General features: G+C 56.7%; 1 protein-coding gene across 4 annotated transcripts in view; it reads left to right on the forward strand.

The window, feature by feature from the left end:
- The window catches only part of SPATA13 (spermatogenesis associated 13), a 256520-nt gene that overhangs the window by 232370 nt on the left and 8063 nt on the right, over nt 1-16087 (forward strand). For 3 of the 4 annotated variants that reach the window (XM_027116680.1, XM_027116681.1, XM_027116682.1), the window contains 5 exons: nt 10589-10725; nt 11792-11971; nt 12251-12436; nt 13789-13968; nt 15637-15869. In XM_027116680.1, coding sequence (XP_026972481.1) covers nt 10589-10725; nt 11792-11971; nt 12251-12436; nt 13789-13968; nt 15637-15869 — 916 coding nt within the window. Of the gene's footprint in view, nt 1-9615; nt 9635-10588; nt 10726-11791; nt 11972-12250; nt 12437-13788; nt 13969-15636; nt 15870-16087 lie in introns of those variants that run through there. The other variant, XM_027116683.1, reaches the window with a different exon arrangement.

The raw sequence follows: 16087 nt of genomic DNA on the forward strand, positions 1-16087 counted from the left end.
GTGTGTGTGTGTGTGTGTGTGTGTGTGTGTGTGTGTGTGTGTGTGTGAAAGAGAGAGAGAGAGAAAGCTCACTTGTCCCGCCCGGGGTCCTAAGGGCAGTTCTAGGCATGGGCACAGTGAATCAGAGAAGCTGGTGTGGGTTACAGCACAGCTGTTGGTGTGGAATAGAAAGTAGTAAGAACCAAACGTGGGCTGTCCGTTACGAGTTACGGGTCTGGTTTTCGTTGCGCTAGTTTTTGCTTCTGTTACATGAAATTTCTTTATACAGGAGATTATTGTTGGGGTCCGTAACAGTGTTCCTTGCTAATCTGGGGTGTGTGAGGTTTAAGGGTATGAACTGATTTTTGAGAAATACTGTCGACTGTTTGTGAAAGTGTTATTGCCCAAGACTCAGTTCCTGTGTGGTGCTTTATCCCACGTTGCTTGTCAGTGTTTTTGTGAGTGTTGTCAGCTAGACTAATTCCTATTGAAGTGTGAAAGAAACATGGTTCTCTGATACTAGGAAGTTATCAATTGGAACCCGTGTATTCTTTAAAGGGAGTGAGAAAAAATGCTTCACAGAAAGAATTCTGGCTGACTGCTACACGTGGATGCAGTAGGATGCTTTAAAAAAAAAGAAGTCTTGTCGCTGTTTTTGCCTTACGTCAGTAGCTCAGGCTGAAATGAATGGGAGTCACAGGTGAGTCTGAAGTCAGCCCTGGGCCTTGCAATGCAGTGTGTATTTTGTGCTTCCTCCTTCTTTTGTTGGCTTTCTGTGCAGGCCGACAGCAGACAGGGATGTGATCAGGGCTCCTGCTTCTGGCCTCTTCACTAACAAACATTTAGAAAAAGAAAAAGAAGTAGCCCAGATAGTCCTGCGTTCAGAGCACAGGCCTGCCTGCCAAGTGGCTGTGCTTGTCACTTGAGTGGCCGGTGGTCCCGCTGTCCGGCGTGGAGGAGTGCTGGCCGCCCGGCCTCACCCTGGGCGGGGGAGGGGTGTGTGCGCGCCTGTGTTTATTCCAGGGCAGCCAGCCTGATGGAGCCCGCCCCCAGCATTCCTCTGCTCCCGGGGCGGGCACGGGTCCCAATCCTCATTCCCAGGGTGCGGAGGCCGAGGGAGGCTGGACGCAGCCTCCACGCTGAGCCGGATGCTCTCCCGTCGCTGGGATGCGCAGCTGGTCAGGCCTCCTGCGTGGGGTCCGCACCCCCATCGCCGTGTGCCCTCCGGCTCCCGCGCTCCAGCCCTGCTGGCCTTTGATGAGCCTGGCTGTAAAGAGAAAGGAGGAGGCGGCTTGGCCCGAATCTTCCCTTTCCCACTGGTTCCGTGTGTTCCCGGGACCGTCTTTCATGTACTCGCTCTACGAAGCATGTATGTGGTGTGATGCAAACGCAATGTTTAATCATCCTTAAGTGACATGCCAGCGTAAAATAAAGCGGAGAGCTTGCTGAATGGGGGGCTCTGTTTTCTTTGAGATCCCTGATTGGCCAGGGGGCCTACGGGACAGCTCGGCGGCTCCCGGGAGGGATGTCCTGCAGGGACTGGGGGCGGGAGCTGTCCAGTCACTGCGGCTCAGAGAGCCCAGGGCCAGGCAGGTGCATGGCAGGATGGCTTGGGAGCCAGACAGATCTGGGGCTGAATTCCAGCCCCACCTCCGGGGAGCGGTTCCTTAACCTCTTTGAGCCACAATTTCCTCCTGTTTAAACAGACAGTAGTAATTCCAGGAGGCGCACATGGCCTGGGTGAGATGATTTGTTTAAGCTCTTAGCACAGTGCCTGGTACACACTGTGAGCTCATTCTGGGGATGCAGTGAGACTGGAAGGGTTCCTCCTCAGGATTTGTTCAGCCAGCCTGCAAGGCAGCTGCCAGGAGCTGGGAGGGGCGTGGTGAGCAGCCTCGAGCTGCCAGGGGGCGGCCGAGTGGAGGAGGGGGCGAGGCTGCGATGGACGGGCAGCCGCGGTCAGAGCCACACCCAAGAAGAGAGGAGAAAACAGACTGCAAGGGGCCAGCCCAGGCTTGTGGCAGGACGCAGAGGAGCCCAGAGCCTAACCCCAGGGCTGGGTTGGCGGCTGAGGACTGTCCAGCTGCTGCATCCCCAGGAGCACAGAGACCCTGGGGGCAGTGCCTGCCCAGGGCTCCTGGCCCAAACCCCAACCTGCCTGTCTCAGGGTTCGGAGTGCCCCTTCCGCAGGTGATAGAGAGCATATGGGATACACCTCTAGGGCAGGATTTGCCTTTACATTGAGAAGAGGGAAAACTTTTCACTTTTAGTGGTTTAAAACAAACCTTTTTAAACTCCTTGTAGAAACAGTGCACCTTGGAGGTTTGGTGTAAATTAAGTTCCACCGTGACATGACTCCCATCACTGCTTGGGCATCAGAAGGTGGCCGAGGCCCTAAGTTGAGTCCAGATGTAAAGTTCTCTGCTGGGAGGGCTATTTCCAGAAGACCCGTGGACATTATAAAAGGTTATCAGTGAAGGGTAGCGCGTCCATTTTTAGTACCTTTTTGACCTTCTTAATGTCAACATGTTTAAAAGATTCAAAAATACTGTGTATGGAAAGTGGTTTGAAAGTCTAAATTAGGCTAATAGGGACTTTCCTAGAAGCAACATTAAATTCTAGACAGGAAGAATTTCGTGCTTTAATTCGGTGACCTGACACTGACTAATAAGCATGGTCTTGCCCCTGAGGAAGTCAGATGGGGCAGGAGTGGGGCAGATGTGAGGAGAGATGCACACACAGCTAAGGAGGATATTGTAGTGAAACGGCTAAAATACGATGACAGTGTAAATATGGTGAACGTTTTAAAACCGGACACCGTTACTGCACAGGGGCAGGGAACGTAGGCAGGAGAGTGGAAAATCATAACCCATCACCGGTGCGTGAGAGCTTGGCCGCCCCGAAGGAGAAGGGGGCATTTGATGGGCTCTTTGGGTGGGGACATCGCTCCAGGTGGGCAGGTCAGTGTGGACCAAAGGATTGCGTCCTTTTTGTAGAACGCAGGGAACGCTAACAAAGTGGCTACAGCGGAGGTGGTCAAGCGAGTCAGAATCCAGTGTTCTCCAGCCTGTGTCGCTGTGTAGACGGGCCACACAGCGCACATCCCGGGGCAGACCCCTGCACGTGGGGTTAAGGAAGCTTAGCCCGAGTGCCTGTGGTTTCCAAATGTAGCCAGGCGTCAGAATCGCTTGGGGAGCTTTGGAAAGAGGTTCTCAGCAAACCCCTGTGATGGGACGCCATCCACCCTAGAGGAGTGGCCCTGGAGTCGGGGGTGTGTTCCGACATCCAAGGCCCCCTGTGGCCGGGTTCATGCCCCCTGTTGCATCTTGGGGCCCGGGAGCCGTGCCGGGTGCAGGGACCTGGCGGGTGGTCCAGACACGGCTGCAGCAGCTCCCCGTGAAGGCCGCCCTGGGCTCTGAGCGCAGACCGCCCACCCGCCCGCCTGGTTTTGCCATTTCTGCTCTTAGGATGGCCCGTGAGAACGGTTTATCTCCAACCTGAGGAAGCCTGAGTGATCAGCAGGTTTCCTAACGTCCGTATTTTTAACGGATTATTCTAAGTACGGGAACTTCCCTGAAGTGACCCTTGTTTAGTGGGACACCCCTGGAGAATGTTGTGCCGGTCAGGTGTCCACACCCATATGGCCTGCACGGCAGGTGCCCAGTTATGACACCCACCATGTTAGCTCTTACCTTCCCCTGATCTGTCCCCTGCCCTCCCCAACCCCGTGTGACAGGTAAGGGGACAGTTTTCCCCAGCTGCAAAGAGGGGCCTGGCTGGGGTCCCAGCAAGGTCTTGTGCTTTTGAAATTCCATCCCTCTGATCAAAAGTCCTTAAACGTGCGAAATTAAGCCAAACAGGAGAGATCTGATGTGTGTCCTGAGAAAAATTCCTGCCGGGACACGGGCTGGGGACCTGTTTGCCGCAAGTGGGACTCAGGATCCTGTAAGAAGGCCTTAACCTCCGGCGTGTGTTATAGGATAAAGTTTTCCGTTGTTGCTGACGTGTGATGTGTCCTGTCCTAAAAACTCACCTTGAGGATCAGTTGTCAGGTTTTGTCCCCTCACAGACGTGAAATCCAGGTTCAGACAGAGGAATGTCACCCTCCCCAAGGAGTGCGGACACTGTTCATCGTTGGCCTTTTTTATAAGACTCCCATTGTCAGACTTCGCTGGTGGCGCTGTGGTTAAGAATCCGCCTGCCAATGCAGAGGACATGGTTTTGAGCCCTAGTCTGGGAAGACCCCACATGCCACGGAGCAACTAAGCCCGTGTGCCACAACTACTGAACCTGCGCTCTAGAGCCCGCGAGCCACAACGACTGAGCCCGCGTGCCACAACTACTGAAGCCCGCGCACCTAGAGCCCGTGCTGCACAACAAGAGAAACCACTACAATGAGAAGCCCGCACACTGTAAAGAAGAGTAGCCCCTGCTCACCGCAACTAGAGAAAGCTCGTGCGCAGCAACGAAGACCCAACGCAGCCAAAAATAAAATAAATAAATAAATGTATTTTAAAAAAAATATCCTGCAAGCCTCGCAGCGTGGCCAAAAAAAAAAAAAATCAAATTGGAAAAAAAAAAAAGACTCCCATCGTCTCCACTGTCTGCAGCCGTCCTGACTGTACAATGGCACGTCCTCTATGGCTACAGGGTTCTCTCCTGAATGTTTCTGAAGCTGCGTCAGGCCAGGGCTGGAAATGTGGACGGGGTTTCCTCAGATCGGTTGATTCAGGAAGTGTGTAGAGATTTGGGGGAAACGAGGATTCAGGGGCTGAATCTGAAGGTACGACTGTGTGAAGGGACCGGCGGGTGAAGGGGGCAGTGGTCCAGCCAGTGCATCCCCTCGAGACCCGGGACGACATCCCCTTTACAGGGGATGTTGACCATGAAGATTAGACAAGAACGGGATAAATTCATGTTACAGAAACGTAGAATGTTTACGCACATTTACTCTGTGGTCCCAGAACTGTCCCTGCAGAGGTGGGTGCTGTCATCAGCACGCAGAGCCTTTAGACCAGAAGGATGTTCCCGCCGGGCGTGGTGGCGGCTTTGACAGGCGTGGTGGACGAGCAACACGTCTGCTCTCGGGATCCTCTGTCTAGGAGTTCAAGGTTTTCATTTCAATTTGCAACAGACTTTGCTCAACGTTTACAAGATGCTTTTCAAACACGGCTTTTCCACACCTACTTATTCAACAGAAGAAATAGTACAGCTGGGAAGGGTCTGGAGACGCTGGAACCCCACGTGCCATTGGTGAGAGTGTAGAATAGTGCGGCCACCGTGGAGAAAGGTGTGGAGGTTCCTCAGAAAAGCTGAAATCGAATTTCTCCACGACCAGCCATCCCACCTCTGGATACACATCCAGAAGAATTTCCAGCAGGATCTCGAGGAGGTATTTGCATGGCCACGTTCAAGAGGCAGAAGCCACCCAAATGCACCTGGACAGACGGATGGTATTAGGTGCAGTGGCATGTTATCCCACCTTAGAAAGGAAGGAAATTGGATACAGGTAACTCCATGGATGAACTTCGAGGACACTGTGCCCGATGCAATAAGCCAGCCACAGGAGGGCAAATGCCGTGTGATTCCACTCACATGAAGGATGTAAAGCGTTCAGATCACAGGACCAGAAAGCAGAAAGCTAGTTGCCGAGGAATGGGGCTGGGGGAGAGGAGAAAGGATTCGTCTTTCATGGGGACAGAGTTTCAGCTTCGCAAGGTGAAAAAGTTCTGGACATGGTTGCACAACGATGTGAATGTACTTAACGCTGCTGAACCTACATGAATCTACATCATGCAAAACACCCCTAAATAAAAAGTCACCTCTAAAAAAGAAAAAAGAAAGAATGAAACTTAATCTCTGAGAAAGGCACCGTGTGAACCTTCGTCTGCAGTGGAAGGTTTTATGTGACACACACGCTCCTTGGTGAGGAGATGCTGTCGAGCCGGGGGCTGCTGGGTGGGGTGGGGGAGGGCAGCCGCGGGGAGGAGGTCTGCCCAGCGGGGTGGGCTCTGGGTGGGACGGGACTGTTTAACTGGTGGGGCCGGGGTAGATGGCATCCTGCGGAAGAATTTGTGATGACGCAGCAGATCCCTGCTGTGTGGTTTCTTGCACACACGGTGGAACCATATTTTCTGAAGTTAGCCTTGGGGCAGCATGGGGGTGGCCCGGGGTGGGATGGAGGCTGAAAAGAGGGAGACCCAGGTGAGTACCTTGCCTCCCCCCAGCCCTCGTGCCCCCAGATGAAGAGGTAAACTTCATCAGCAATTTGCAGTCCACTTAACTGCATGCCTTCTACATGCCAGGCATGACACTGGGTGCTGGGGGTACAAAAATAGACCCCGTCTCTTCTCTCAAGGGAGTTCCGGCCTCAGAAGGGAAACACACATGTAAAGACGGCAAGTGTGGGCGTGACAGGGGACCGTGCTCCGTGCAGATAGAGCCCCAAAATGTACCACCTAATCCCCCCCGTGCAGGCGCTGGAAAAATCCAACTCCATAAAATGCCTGTAAATCATGGGACAGAAACACAGGGAGCCATCAGCTTAGAAGGGACTTCAAGACCATGAAAGCAGTTAACGCCCTGAACGGGAGAGGATGAGGTCAGTCAGATGCGCTGGGAGTGGGGGCAGGAAACGGCGAGCAGAGGACCCTGAGCGACGCGGAAGTGCTAGGATGTGGGCACTGCGTGATTTCTGACACTGATAGCAAAGGCAGCCCTGGGAGGGCCAGCCCCCAGTGGGCGGGATGCAGACGCCCTGGGCTTGGGGCCCTGCTGCTGCCCCAGCCGTGTGGTGTTGGGGCCTCAGTTACTCATCTGTAAGGTGGGAAAGCTGATGGCATCCGCCCTCAGCCGCACCTGGCACACCGCAGACGCCCGCTGAGCTGGCCTTGCACTTTGCGTTGCCTTTCAGTTGACAGGGTGCTCTTGTGTATGTCATTTCACTTGAGGTTCCCAGCAAACTAAGAATAACAATTATTGGTTGAGAACTGACAAACAACCCATTGAGAAGGGTATTATCATCCACGTTTGCAGGTGAAAAAACAGAAAGGGGTGACCAAGGACCCCCACTTAAACAAAACCCATCGTGCTGCACCGTTGTTTGAAAGCAGTCTGTCTGGCCCGGAAGCCCCGCCCCGCTCTTGCCCGTGTGCTGTGTTTCCATCCGTCCGTCAGGCCTCCAGCAAGTATTAACCAAGCACCTGTGTGCCAGGCAGTGGTCCGGGTACCAGGAGTACAGTGGAGAACAAAGCAGGCTTTAGGGAGCTTACCTTTTAGTGGGGGAGACAGATGACAAGCAAAGTGTCTTAGGTAGTGATAAATGCTGTGGGGAAAATAAACTGGGAGAGAAGACTGGGCAGTTTTCGGTGGGATGTCGGGGAAGCCCTTGGGGGAGGGGACAGCAGGCCCTGAGGAGGGGAGCCAGGTTCAGGAAGCGGGCAGCCGTCAGGGTCAGAGCTGAATGTGTGTGTGTGGGGGGAGATACGGTGTGTGTTTTGGGGGGTCTTCAAGGACCTGGGCTTTGTCCCCCGTGGGTGGCTTGGGGCAGGGGCCTGAGTGGTCCAGTGTCTGGGGGGTTTAGCACCATCACTCTGGCCGCTTTGGTGAGACTCGTGGAGGGGGCGGGGCGGGGGCGCAGAGGGGCTTCTGCAGTGACCCAGCTCGAGGTGGCCGAGGCCACCACAGCTCCGTGGGGAGCTGTGGGGAGCCATGGGGAGCGGCAGGTTCTGGACACATGCTGAGGGGAGGGTCCGGATTTGCAGACGCGTCAGACGTGGGACGTGAGGCAGAAGAGTGACCTCTGAACAGATGGGATGTGTGGACTTGTGCCCATCGTACAGATGGGCACGTGGGGTGGAAGAGGCCCAGAGGCTGGCTCCAGCTCATTTGGCTGGAAAGTTGGTCAAGCTAGGACATTTGCCAGGTGCTTTTGCTCCGATTCCTTTGCTGGTCCCCGGACACACGGCGTCTCTCCCGCCCAGGCCCCCCGCCCCACCCCACCGAACGGGCTGACAGCACAGGGACCACCTCGTTTCCGTGGCTCAGGACACGCTGACCCGAGGGACCCAAACGCTCTCGTGAGGCCCCTCGGCCAGAGCTCTTTTCCAGGCGTTCGTGATGCGGTCAGACACCCGTCCAGCATGTGAGGTTCACGTCTGTTTCCAGATAACTCTACCCTCTGCCTCCCGTAAAGGTTCAGCCTTTTTTTGACAGAATCCTTTTTTCATTAAACTCCTGTGAACTCTGGGTTTGCACGTTATCACCTGGCTTTTTTCCCCTTTACTGATTTTCGGAGCAATTCCAGACGAGGTGGTAAAGAATTCTCCTGGGAAACGCAGTCCGGAGGGTCTCTAGGGACAGCGTGGTTTCTGACTCCACTGTGGGGAGGGGCCCAGGTGTTTGACTTTCCTGGCGCAACAGTCCCGCTGAGACGGGAGGAGGGATGCTCGGGGCTCATCGCGGCCTTCGGTGCTCTGGGCCCCGACAGACCAGGCCCGCTGTTACTCACCGTGCTAGTGGGTGCAGTGCTGGGTCAGCTGCCCCGATTAGAGGAGGGTTGCAGCCTTACCGTTATTACCTCCCTGCTAGCCTGATGAGAAAGGCTCGTGCCTTTACCGCAAGTGCGTTTGCTTCCTCTGGGCTTTCTCCCCACCCCCCAGACGCAACCCAGCAACAGTCAGGTGACCTCGTGTCCTCTGCCTGAGAGCGCTGTGACCACAGCGCAGGGCAGGAGTGGCCGCACGGGGCCTGAGGATGGACACGGACATACACACACACACCCATGGGAGGTGTGCATCGAGCGAGTGGCAGGGCCGGAGTGAGGGCAGGAGGAGAGCCCTGGGGGCCTGGTGTGCAGAGCTGCGAGCCCGGTCCTGGGACGGACAGGTGTCTGCAGGGCACCCGAACGTGGCTCATCCAGAGGGGATGGGCTGGGAATGTAAGACGCACATCAGATGTTGAAGACTCAGTACAAAATAAAGACTAGGAAATATCTCGCTTTAAAAATAAAATGAAACACAAATTTAAAATAAAATATCTCATTTTTAAAAACAGATTCCTCAGTTTAGAAAGTAGACCCGTCCCCCGAGGGTAAAGTTACTAGAAATCCCGACTCTCAGGTCCTTGAAGGAAGCAGGGTGCACGGAGCTATCCCACTAGCATCCAGCTCGGCCTTCACCCTCCTGCCCCACCGGCTCCTCCCCAGACTCCCTTTCTGGAAAGTTCTCCCAGTAATTCGGGAGTTTCCGAATCATCGTTGATTTCCCCCTCTTTGTTGCTGCCACATCAGCTGGACGTGCGGGTCCTCGCACTGCGCTTCCGGCGGCTGGTTCCGTGTTGCGGCACGGTGAGCCCTCCCGATCCAGCTGGCCCGCCTAACCCGGGGTCTCCTGGGCCCAGCATCCGGCCCGCCCGCCGCGTGCTGAGGCCAAGGCGCGCTCCTTCAGCCCAGCCACGACCGCGCTCGCTGCCATCACCATGGTGGCTCCTTTGAGCGAGTCCCAGCCACGGACCAAGGATGCTGGGAACGTGACACACATCATCCCACCTCATTCTCCAAAAAGAAAGAAACTACCGTTTACAGCGGAAGCGTGTGGAGCTGGGAGAGTCTGAGTTGCCTGCTTCCGGTCCCCGCCCGGAAGGGGCGGGGCTACGGGTCAGCCCGGGCCTCCGTCACTCGAACGCCTGGTGTCTTTCTGCGGTACCAGGGGGCCTCTGTTCAAACCTGCCACTCCCTTGCTCAGGCCCTGCGAGAGCAGCCCCGGTGCGTGCTCTAACCCTTAGGCTTGCCTTCCGGTCCCACCCTTTGTCAGATGTTCTCGTGCCCAAGGCCAGCCACACTGCGTCCTCAGGCAAGAGCCAGGTGCCTGTGCCGGGGGCCTTGGCCGCCTCACGGCGGACGTTCAGTGACAGACGAGCCTTGGTGAGGGGCCTGCTGTCCCAGCAGGAGATCTGAGTGCCAGGTGGTGCGTCCAGAATGCCGCACCCATCCTCACAAGGGCTGTCTCATTCTGGTAAAGGTGCCAGGTAACTGCTCGTTCTGACACTGAGTCCTGGCCCTTCGCTCTGTGACAGCTGGGAAGCATGGTGCACGGCTTCACTCACGGTACCGTCAGCACCTTCTGATCTTAGCAGCACCTCGCTGTGCCTTGCGGGGAAACGACGGAAGCAGGGCACTTTTTAAAAGAAGGATTGTATCAATATTTTCCACTTCCGTTTCCTCCTCAAGCTGATTGACACATGAGTTAGAAACATTATCTGTATCTTGTATATCCACTGTGGAGCACAAATTTCCAACTAAGTCACACATCGTTCACTCAGTATCCTGACTCGCAAAATAGCCCTGTGCGTCGCCCTTGGCGGTAGTCTCTGAAGTGTCCCCTTTCTCACCGACAGGGACACTCAACCCCGGCTCTCCTTAGCCTCAGCTGCTACCTGTGGATTACTAGATCAGTAGACATCTTCTAATGGCCTCTTATTCTGGGTTAGATACAAATGATGACTTTCCCCTGAGGGCACGTTCTCAGAGGTCATAGGTTTTGGGTTATATTTTTGACATTAGCTGTGTCCTTTAAACTGCACCGTCTCTCTCTCTCTCTCTCTCACTCAGTTTCTTCTGATGGCGGTGCGGAGTCATCTGCCCTAGCGGATGACAATGGCAGCGAGGAGGACTACAGCTATGAAGACCTCTGTCGGGCCAACCCCCGGTACCTGCAGCCGGGCGGGGAGCAGCTGGCCATCAACGAGGTACTGGGCTTAATTCCACATGGCAGCAGCCAGTGCAGGAGGCCCGGTTTTCAGGGCCTGGAACCCACTCATACTTTGCTCTCTGATTATTTCTTAGTGAACATATGCTAAAACCTAGAATTCTGGTTAGAAAGCCAGTATGGTTTTCTTGCATTTTCAAGGTTGATTTATGTGATTAAGTGTTGCAGGTAACTAACTGAAGACATCCCTCCCGGTCAGAGCAGCCATCCTTATGCGTGGAGAGAGCTTCTCAGTTCAGGATATACCTTCCCTACATTTGTTATAATAAATCTAGGAGGGGAACGTTAGTTACCGTCCACATTTTAGCAAACACTCTGAGACTAAGGCTGAACGACTTGCTAGCAGACGGCAGAGCTGAACTTAACCACGTGTTTCTCACCACGGATCTGGGCTTCTCCCCGCCCCTCTGCATCTTTAGGCCTTTTTACAGAAGTCTTTCCAGAAGGCGCCTCTAGCCTTTGGAGCTCATGAACAGAGCACGTGGAGTGTAACTTCTCTGGCAATATCACTAGTTGTTGCTATAGGATCCACGGTGTCCCCATGACATCCCGGGAGCTGAGTGGTTGCACGGCCCTCAGCCCCTACAGGCCGCTTACAGATGAGCTTAAATTACCTGCTGAACATCTAGACGTCATGCTGTGTTCTCTTTAATTGCAGTAAACGACACAGTGAGATGCAGAGTCTGCTAAGGTTGTGAGGAAGGAACGGAGAGCAGGTTCTGGGTGACGCCATGAGGGTCTTGCAGGAAAGGGTGTGCTGACCTTTGACGGCTCGGCTCCAGGACGTCTAGTTTGGCTGCTCAGAAGCCCTTTCCAGGGCGAAGCGTCCAGATAGTCACACTTGCTGGATGACTGATGCCCAGATGAGTGGACCTGGGGGTTCCTCTAAGAGCACAGGAGGGGTGCCCGCCCGGTACTTCTCCCCATCCCTGTCGTGTGACGTCACACGCTGAGCATCGGCTGAGCGCCATCGGCGTGAACACTCGGGGGCCGGGAGAGCTCAGGGTCCCCGCGCTCCACGCTGAGCGCCCGCCTCTGCATTCCAGCTGATCAGCGATGGCAGCGTGGTCTGCGCCGAGGCCCTGTGGGACCACGTGACGATGGACGAGCAGGAGCTGGGCTTCAAGGCCGGGGACGTCATCCAGGTCCTGGAAGCCTCCCACAAGGACTGGTGGTGGGGCCGCAGCGCGGACAGGGAGGCCTGGTTCCCCGCCAGCTTCGTCCGAGTGAGTGTCTTCCTGCCTCTGGGGGCTCAGGGGCAAGAGCCACTGTCCCCTCGTCATCCTTTGAACCAGACCTCCTAGAGGCTGGGGTGTGGGAAGGGAGAATTCCCGCCGGGGTCAGCGGGGCGGCTGGCGCCGCCAATGCGTTTGCGATGCTCAGCTCGGCCCGTGCGTGCCCGGCGCGCCCCGCCCCCCGCTACCCTCCTCACCGTCCCCGGGGAGTGGAAACCGGGGGCGGGCCGGGTGCCGCCCCGCTGACCTGTGCCCTGCGTGTGACCGCAGCTGCGGGTCAACCAGGAGGAGCTGGCGGAGGGCTCCAGCGGCACCCCGGGCGAGGAGCCGGCGGAGGACGCGGGCCGGGGCCGCCATAAGCACCCCGAGAGCAAGCAGCAGATGCGGACCAACGTCATCCAGGAGATCATGGACACCGAGCGGGTGTACATCAAGCACCTCCGGGACATCTGCGAGGTGAGCGTGGGGGCCTCGTGGCACCGCGTGCCGTGCCATGTGGCCGCTCCGCGCCCAGCCAGACCCTCTGCGCACGCGTGTTCCTGGAGCCCCGTCGCCACCCCCGCCTGTGGTCCCTGTACGGGCCGCTCGCTCACCAGATGCTGGTCCACCCCGGGCAGCGTGAGCAGCCGGCCATCTTCAGGGTGAGATGCGGCGACCTCCTTGCGGGACTTAGCTGCCACGGGTGTTCAGAGGGAGTGACATTCAGAGGAGGCGGCACCTGTAAGTGAGACCCAGCTGACTTTGCGAAGAACCGAAGGTTTGTCGCCGTCCACCAACCACTGCCTCTCATCTCTGGTGCACAGCGAGACCCCGGGTCATGCAGACGTGGGCGTCTGGCGCCGTCCCGGGCTCTGTCCTATGGGGTCTGGGGTCCCGCTCAGCAGCCAGGTCTCTCCCCTGTGGTGGTTTTCAATTCTGTGGATTCTGTAGAGCGTTTCCCTAGACCGTCGTGCACCCCGCGGGTCACCCCGGCGTCCTGGCCGTGAGTGCTGATGTCTGCGCCTTCCGTTCAGCTGTGAGGGTCCAGCAGGAGGCAGGCCAAGTGCGGGCCGCGCTCCCCCCACCCCCGCCCCGCTGTGTGGTTGGACTGACCCCCAGATGAGGACCCTCCGGCGTTGGGCGTATTTGTGGCAGCCGTCTTGTTCCGTGTGAACCTGTGGTTGAGGGAGTTCCTCTGAAGTGGCATTTTAGGGAAACAGTCACTGCTGATACCTGTTGAGCACGACCGTGCCCTTCACCGGCTTATCTCGACCCCATGACACTCACGGGCAGGTCCCACGCGCCCCCATTACGGATGAGGAAGCCCAGACGTAAACCAGACCTGCTGGCCTATAGCCTGTTAAAATTCATCCCCAAGAGTCAGTGGTCTGTGTTTTACCGTATAGTCAGTTCAGTCTGTGTAATTACGCGGTGCCCACCTGGGGATAATTGTTACACGTTTTTGTGGCCCTTCCTTCCTACCCCCGTATCCTACCCAAGCCGCGTACAACCAGGGCATTGGGCGTAGAGAATTAGTGGTGCTCCGATTAGGCCTCAGATTAGATATCTACGGATCTGTGTTGTTTCCTGTAGAAACTGGGTGATGGTGGAACCCTCGGCTAAGCCGTTCTTGGCTCTGGGCCGTGACAGTGAGCGTTGCTCCCTGAGCGGCTCAGCCAGCGATGGCATCTGTATTGGACAGGCCTTCTCGGCTGTGAAATGCACTTAGGAATGAGAGAATGGTTATCTTAAGAGTTTAGAAAAAGTGTGACAGTACCAATTTTTGGGCTCTAATATTTGAAACCAAGCATCGCTTTCCTATTTTGTAGGGCTACATTCGACAGTGTCGCAAGCACACGGCGATGTTTACGGTCGCACAGCTCGCCACCATTTTTGGAAATATTGAAGATATTTACAAATTCCAAAGAAAGTTTCTGAAAGACCTTGAGAAACAATACAATCAAGAGGAACCTCACCTGAGTGAAATAGGGTCCTGCTTTCTTGAACATGTACGTCGCCCTCCACTTACTGATAGCGTCCGGCTAACTCATTTTGAAATGTTTCTCGCTGAAGCGCAGGGGTCCTTTTTGTTTTGGTCCACTTTGTTTCATTTCTTCCTTTGTTCGCTAGATTAATTTCCTGCAGGACGGAGGCTAAGGGGACTGCTGTACATGGTTGGTCTTTATCTGAGTGCCCCGAGTCCATTATTTCAAAATCTTTTCAATTTTATGCAGTTTCGACTTAGGGCTTGTATTTGGGGTAGTTTCTAGTAATACCTACCAGGTGTCTATTATATGTTAATTGCTGTGTTCAGGGCTGTATGCCAGCTCCTGTACTGCTGTGCCGCAGGTATGATTATTTTCCCCATGTTCCAGATGCAGAAGCCAGGCTTCACCCAGAGAGTAAGTGACGCAGCGTCACACATGAGTAATTGGCAGAAGTGGATTCAGGCCAGAGGTGTGCGGCTCTGGGACCCAAGCCTGTACCTGCCTCAGAACAGTCTCCTGATGCTGGCCTGAGCTCGCTCACTGGTGACTGACTGTCACTTTTTAATACAACAGATTTCAGAGGAAGAAGATTCCATCCCCAGCCAGAATGGTCAGGGCGCAGTACCGGTAGTGCTAACACCAATGACCGGGCTAGTGTAGCACTCGCTCCTCTGGGCCCAGCAGCGTTACAGTGGCTGTGGAATGGGGGCCGATCCTCGGGTGGACTGTCTGTAAACGGCTGGAGGCGCTGTTGCTGGTGGCCGTCTCCAGCTGCAGGGGTGGGCCCGTGGCTCTGGGCCTGTTTGGGACTTCGTAGGAGAACTGTTTGGCCAGAGCAGGAGGTTCACGGGAACAAGTCGTAGGAGAGAAGCTTCCAGGTCAGCCAAGGTGAGGCTGCAGAGTGGCACGTGGATCTTGCTGTGGAGGACAGGAGAGCCTAGCTTGGGGACAGAGGTGTCACTGCTTCTGGGGTAACAGGGAGGTGGGCCTGGGCGAGGGTGACAGCATCAGGGACGCAGAAAGAGGGGTTTGGCTGGAGAGGTGGTGAGCCAGAGGACAGCCAGGTATAAACTGGGGTAGGACCCAGGCCGAAGACACGGCAGCTGCGGGCAGGTGGACCTGTGTGAAGGCAGCAGCCTTGGGGCTGAGGAGCCTCAGGGAGCTGGGTGGGGCCCCCTCGGAATCCCGGGGGGGGGGGCAGCCTGGAGGGGGGGGGGGGGGGGGGGGGGGGGGGGGGGGGGGGGGGGGGGGGGGGGGAGGGGAGGCAGTGGCCCCTACGTGGATGGCAGGTGGCAGGGTGGGAAGGAGACCTGTGACCAGGAGATGGGGCTTTGCGCCCACCTGCCCGGGAGAGGAGAAAGGACAGGCGGCAGCCAGGCGCAGGGACAGCACCTCCCTCTTCTCCTGGATCAGGCGACACAGGGGGTGACACAGAGGGCGCCGCTCCCCAGGGCGGCCTGTGTGCCCGACACGCCCTTTCAGGGTCTGTGGAAGGGGCCTGGCGTGGGCCAGGACTCTGCGTCCTCGGCAGCCTCTCCCTCCACCCCCAGGGTCTGGACGTGGCCCCTTCCCACGGGGCCCCCTGTCCAGGAACCTCCCCGGGGGTGGGGGGGAGGCGCTGGGTGTTGTCCATCCTCGTCAGGGTCCAGAGCCGCCCTGTCCTGACAGAGCTGTGCCCCCCCTTCCCAGCAAGAAGGCTTCGCCATCTACTCCGAGTACTGCAACAACCACCCCGGCGCCTGCGCCGAGCTGGCGGGCCTGATGAAGCAGGGCCGCTACCGACACTTCTTCGAGGCCTGCCGCCTGCTGCAGCAGATGATCGACATCGCCATTGACGGCTTCCTGCTGACGCCGGTGCAGAAGATCTGCAAGTACCCGCTGCAGCTGGCCGAGCTGCTCAAGTACACCACTCAGGAGCACAGGTGAGGCACCGAAGAGGACGCAGGGTCACGTGAAGCTTCCGCAGGGGCCTTGGGGGCGGGTGCAGGGGAGGGGCTTCCCCTGGATGCCAGCACGCGGGGGGCGGGGGGGACGGTGCGGGGGCCGGAGGGGGGGCGGCGTGCAGCGGGGGGCGGGGTGGGGGGCAGCGGTGGCGGTGGGGGGGCGGGGGGGGGGGGGCGGGGAGGGCTGCGGTGCCCTC

The sequence above is a fragment of the Aethalodelphis obliquidens genome, unplaced genomic scaffold, assembly GCF_003676395.1.
Source record: "Aethalodelphis obliquidens isolate GAN/ISIS:26980383/991018 unplaced genomic scaffold, ASM367639v1 scaffold16, whole genome shotgun sequence".
Lineage (NCBI taxonomy): Eukaryota > Metazoa > Chordata > Mammalia > Artiodactyla > Delphinidae > Aethalodelphis > Aethalodelphis obliquidens.